Consider the following 6,549-nt stretch of genomic DNA (forward strand, 5'->3'; position numbering starts at 1 on the left):
TATTATATATATATATATATTTATTTATTATTATTTCTTCTTCCTTTATTTCTTTTTTTCTTCTTTCTTCTTGTTGTTTATATTATAATTATAATTATTGTTACTGCTGCTCATATCCCATATATATAAATATATATTAATCTAATTCGTTAGAGAAAGAGGAGCAGAATAATATATTAATGAGTATATTTAGATAAATAAATATAATTAATATAATTAATTAATGAATAATATTTATAAGAAAATTTTTTTTCTTAATCGTCCTTATTACGAGGCATAGGTGCACCCTTCCACTCACTCACCCATTTTCGAATTAATTCAAGTTCAGGGTCAAGGAGTAAATCGTTAATTGCACCAATCTTATTGCTTCCTCTTAGTGCAGGACCCATAGTATTTTTCTGTAGATTTATTAAGGCTTGCCATGTACCTATATCTGCAGAATCTCTTGGATTTTCTGGTGTTAATTGCCACCATTCTTTTAATACTTCATATAATTCCATGGTAAGCCATTCCCATGTTCTTTTATTAACACGATTATTGAATACTTCCCTCTTTATCTTATCCATAATAAACTTTGCTAAGTCCAATGGATCATTTCTGCCCGTTATACCAGATAACTGAAGAAAAAATACACATAAATATACTTATTTTATTATTAATTACCTTTTTATTCATCTATTTTATGCATATGTTCATGGATTAATGGTGGTATACTACTATGGGGAGGAGGGAGCAGAGGGGGGAACAATAAAGAGGGGAAAAGATATGGATATAAATATGTATAATATGCAACAATTTATGTATAAAATAGTAAATATATATAAAATAGACCTAAATAATATATAATATATGAAAGATTATGGTATATTATTGAATAATTATACATGAATTCTTATTCAATTTCCTTACCAGATAGCGTAAACGTCTTGCTGCCTCCGCTCCCTTCTGACGAACTAGTAAGCTGTATATATCCCGCCATAACTCACCAACAGGAACAGCAACAGATTCCTCTACTGCTTTTTTTGCTGCTACATCTAATAGTTTCTCTCCTTCTGCATTTGCAGGAAGAAAAGTGTTGCTGCACTGCATAAGAGCCACTAGGGCCATAAGAATACCCGCCGTAAGCCTCATCCTTATTCAGCTATTTATGTTGTAGGAAAAAGAAGGAAAAAAAAAGGAATTATAAGATGTATATACAGATATTTATATGTATATACTATTTATACAACAAAATATATACTCCTACAACAATTATATAGCTAAATTTATAACTTATAAATACAAACACGCACTCGAGTCCATCATCATCCGCCTGCTGCAGTGCACAACAGCAGCAGCAGCAGCAGCAGCAGCAGCAGCACCACCTGCTGCTGTGGGGAAGGAAACTGGTAAATATGGATATATATATTGTATATTTATTTATTATTTATTATTATTCTTTTTTATTTATTATTCTTTTTTATTTATTTATTTATTTATTTGTTTTATTTACCTTTTTCTTTATTCTTTTGTTCTTTATTACTTATTCATGATGATGTACCTGCAGGCCATGAGGGAGCAGCAGCAGCCAACAACAGCCAGCTCCCTACTAGGTAAATATAAATATAAATTCATCATTTTATGATGAATTTATGGATAAATTATCATTTATTTATTAATTTTATTTATTATTCTTAATTATTTTTATATTAATTATGTATATTTATGAATAAATAGCAACATATTCATCCTTTATGCCAACAATTCAACTTCCTGCATCTGTGTACCCAATCCATCACACCCATCCATCCTTATCTTGTAGGGTAACTATAAGATAATAGTGTATTAATTGGTGCAGATTCTTTTTATATCTTTTTATTTATAATTATTATCTAAATATATCTATATTTATTAAAGAAATATTCCCCATTTACTCAATACCCGTCGCGCTCCCCTTACCTACAACAAAGGGAGGAATACATCCAGCTTTCTGCTCCTCCTCCTCCTCCGCCTCCCCCTCCCTTCCCTTGGCTTATTCACGACCCCACCTATATTTAGGCAAAAAAACATAGTAATTTTTCTTTTTATGTATATTTATAATTAAATATAAATAATTTACCTATAAATAGTCCTATTTAACCCCTAATCTACCTCTCCGTTCCTGGGTAGTGTACTGGTTGGCCCACAGCATAGACGGGATGCAGCTTGCATAGCACGGCTTTTTTATTTATTTATTATTTTATTTACTTTGCTAACTTATTTTATGACTTTTTTGCATTTATTAGTATTCTTTTCTATTTAATTATCCTCTAATTCTCCGCAAAGTATAAGAGAATAACTCCCTTAACCCCCCCACAGTCTGTATACACCTCGAGTGCAGCAAAGAGATGAGCACATTCATGAATAAGAAGTACTTTTTAATTAATTTATAATTAATAATATTTATTTGCCTTTTATTTACCAACAAAGCTCCACAGCAAAGAGAAAGAAGGAAGAGAAATACCCCTTATTGCCTCTCCGTTGCTGCATGCATGCATAGTAATACTCCCTTAACCAGACGCCTTATTAGTCTTCTTTTTCTTTATGTATAACTTTGGGGCTTTTTATGCATGCAATTATTCATTAATTTATGAGTATATATGTTGTTTATCTAGAGGGGAACACAGCCATCCTTCTTCTTCCTTAGTAAGGAGGAGGATTAATACTAGCTAATTAACTAATTAATTTGTATATAAATAACAATAATTGTGTATATTTATATTCATTAATGGATAACAGAGGGAGTACTTAGTAACAATAAACATATTAGGGGTAATTAAGTAAATAAATAAACAGGAGGAGGATGGGGGCTGCTGCATGCTACAAGAGCACCAGGAGAGAATGCTGCTGCTGCTGCAGCATATATGCTGCAGCAGCATCATTCCTTCCTGCTGCAGCAGCAGCAGCAGCTTGCTGCAGCAGCAGCATTCCTTCCTGCTGCAGCAGCAGCAGCAGCTTGCTGCAGCAGCAGCATTCCTTCCTGCTGCAGCAGCAGCTGCTCAGTCTTAGACTAAGAAGAAGAAATTCATAAATATTTCCTCTCCTTATAGGGAATTATACATAAAGAAAAAAAAAGAAGAGAATAATTTATTTATTTTTTTTATTTATTAATATAATAAATAAATTATATTAATAATTATAATTAATTTAATTAATTATAGGTTCTTTTTTTTTCTTGTATTCTTTTTCCCTCCTTCTTTGCTTGGTTGTGCTGCTCTATGCATGCAACACTCATAAGGAGGAGCAGCAGCAGCAGCAGCTGCTGCTGCTGCTGCTCTTGTCTATATAGCAAACAATGCACGATAATTGTTTAGGGTTTATGTTTGTTTGTGTATAATTAGGGTTTAGGGTTTAGGGTTTAGGGTTTATATATGCTAAGGTAATAACACAGGGGTTGGGTAGTGTGTTACTTGGTGGGGTTGTTGCTCATTCTTATTGCATAAGGAAGAAGTTTGTTGTTATTGTTGGCTGTATATTAACAGAAAAAAAGAATAAATATATAAAAAAAATAATATAAAAGAATAAAAGGAACTTCTTGCCCCTCGTTGTGTATGCATGCGGGTATGTTTATCGTCATAAACCCTAAACCCTAAACCCTAAACCCTAAACCCTTTTATAACCAACAACTATGCATAACGAACAACTATTCTATGACTTGTTGGTTGTGCCTAAATAAAAGAATAATAATATAATTAATATATTTATATATATTATTTATTTATATATTTATATAAATAAACAAAAAAAGAAAAGAAAAAAGAAAAGAATAATAAATATTTGTATATATGTGTATCTTATACATAAGTTGATGGGGAAAAGATGAATAAATATACATAATACTTTGTATTTAATTATATAATTATTTATTAATTAATAATATATTATTATTATTATTATTTAATTATTAATTATTTAATTATTTAATTATTTAATTGTTAATAAGAAGACTTTGTATCTATAATGTTATTGTTGTTGAGTTATTGCACCGGCAAACAACAGCCGTACATGAATTAGCAACAAAAATAAGAAAAATAAATAAAAAAAACAAATAAAAAGTACAAAAAAGAACAAATAAAGAAGAAAAAGAATATATTTTGTTCAATTTATACATTTTTATTCCTTTACTGATGAATAAGTGATGATTTCCTTCCTTATTTCTTATACTGTGCAGGTCCTGCGCAAGGAAACCTTCATCTTTAGTCAATATTTAGACAATATTTATCATGATTATGCATAATAATGTAATAAAATAAACAAAATAACAATTATATTTACTAATTAAGTAATATTTTTGCTAAAATAACGCCTCTATATGCATGCATGCATGCATGCTTATTAGCGTGCTGTGTGTCGAGACTAGCAGCAGAGCAGCAACAGAGCTGGCGAGTCCTGTCTATACAACTATAGGAGGATTCCCCTTTCTTTTTATTCTTTTTTTTTGTTTTTATATAAATATATAATTATAAATATATTTTGTGTATTTTGCTAAGAAGAAAGGAAGTGTCTTCTTTCTTCTCTGCGTTATCAAGGTTCTTAGTACCTTTATGCAGTTATATAAGGGAGAGGGCAAAGAAACCCTGAATATATATAGTAAATAAAGCTATAAACCTATTATTATTCTTCTATTTTTATATATTTTAATTTAAATAAATAAATAAAATAATATATTATTTATTTAATGAATACATATCCTCTTATTCGCTAGTCTGTACTACCCTGGTGCGTCCAGTCCAGTGGTCACCACCGAGAGCGGACGGAGAGAGAGGCAGTCGATAGCTGGCAGTAAGAGGGAGGAGGCAAGCCCCCCTTTTCCTACAAAAAAGAATCATTATTTATTTATTTTGTATAAAAATTAATAAGAAAAAAGGTTTTAATTAATATAAATAGAAGGTTTATTTTCTTCCCTGTACATAATAAGTGGTTATATATACATATATACATACATAGGCGCGCGCAGGAAACAAGGAGGGTCCTATATATAGATAATGTGCTGTATTTCTTCATGAATTATTCCCTAAATAATTCCTTTTGATGTATTTTATCAATTATTTATTAATTATTTAATTAATTAGTTATTTATTTCCCTGTCTTTCTTTTGTTTCTCCCTCTTATCGTAGCAGCAGCACCAGCAGCAGCAGCATTGGCGCAATCGAACTAGAGAGAGAGGCAGCAGCAGCAGCATTCTTTCTTATTACCTCCCTAATTAATTAATTAATATATTACTATTTATTAATATAATAATATATTAATTAATTAATTAATTAATTATATTTAATTGGCTACTGTAGTCTGCAGCATAATGGCGGCCACGGCGAAGACTGGTGAGCTGCTTTCCCTTAATATTATAAATAAATAGTGCAGCACAACAATCTGCTGCTGCTGCTGCTGCTGCTGCTGTTGTTGCTGCTGCTGTTGCTGCTGCTGTTGCTGCTGCTGTTGCTGCTTTGTTTGTAATATGGAGGAGTGACGATTCTTGTTGCTGCTGCTGGCTATACAGGTAAACGGAATGCAGCAACAGCAGCAGCAGCAGCAGCAGCAAAACCTGCAGGGAAAAAGACAACAAAAGGACGTAAAGTTGCAGCAAACCCTAAACCCTCAACAGCAGCAGCAGCAGCAGCACCAGCAGCACCAGCAGCAGCACCAGCAGCAGGAACAGCAGGAGCAGCAGCAAATCGTCCTCGTCTTACCAAGAAAACAAGAAAGGGTTAGTTAATTATACATTGGTTGTATGCATGCATGCATGCATGCATGCATGCATGCAACTTTCTTCTTTTTTTATTGTTATTTATTTATGAATATAAATAAATATATTATTTTTATTTATTTATTTATTTAATCTTCTTTTATTGTTATTAATTTATTAATATAAATAAATATATTATTATTTATTTATTTATTTATTTATTTATTTGCTTCTTGTTATGTTTGTTTGTTTTCCTTATTATTCTCCTTATATAAAGAATTACCTAATAAGGAAGTACCTTCTGCTGCTGCTGCTGCTGCTCCTGCTGCTGCTGCTGCTCCTCATCCCTCCCTCTCTCCTCCCCCTCAGCAAGAAGACATAAAAGCCCTAATTGGTCAGTCTTTCTTTTCTGCACTTGCATGAATGCATGCATGCATGCATGCATGCATGCATGCATGCATTCATGATTAGTAAACAGATGCTGCTGCTGCTGCGTATTCTTTTCTTTGTTGCTGCTTATTTGTTTATATATTCTTCTTCTTTCTTTTCTCTTTTATTATTTATTTCCTTTATTATTTACATTAACAGCAGCAGCAGCAGCAGCAGCAATAGCAGCAGCAGCAGCAGCAGCAGCAGCAGCAGCAGCGCATGCATTGAGTGTGTGTGTGTCTGCAGAGCAACAACATAGACTGCAACAAGAAGTTAGGTATGTCTTCTTTTTTTCTTTTTTTTTTCTTTTTTTTTTTCTTTTTATTTCTTTTCTTCTTTTTCTTTTTTATTAGTGCCAGTAAGGAGGAAATAAGTACATAAAAATAAATAAATAAATAAATAAATATATATATATATAT

General features: G+C 31.7%; 1 protein-coding gene across 1 annotated transcript; it reads right to left on the reverse strand.

Moving 5' to 3' along the window:
- Nucleotides 1-254: 254 nt before the first annotated feature.
- Nucleotides 255-1,131, reverse strand: EMWEY_00054880 (dense-granule antigen DG32, putative; the record flags this gene model as incomplete). Its single annotated transcript, XM_013480164.1, has 2 exons — nucleotides 255-617; nucleotides 910-1,131. The coding sequence occupies 2 exons, from the start codon at nucleotides 1,129-1,131 to the stop codon at nucleotides 255-257; spliced, it is 585 nt and encodes a 194-aa protein (XP_013335618.1).
- Nucleotides 1,132-6,549: the final 5,418 nt, after the last annotated feature.

This window comes from Eimeria maxima, genomic scaffold (assembly GCF_000499605.1).
Source record: "Eimeria maxima Weybridge genomic scaffold, Emw_scaff1687, whole genome shotgun sequence".
NCBI classification, from domain to species: domain Eukaryota; phylum Apicomplexa; class Conoidasida; order Eucoccidiorida; family Eimeriidae; genus Eimeria; species Eimeria maxima.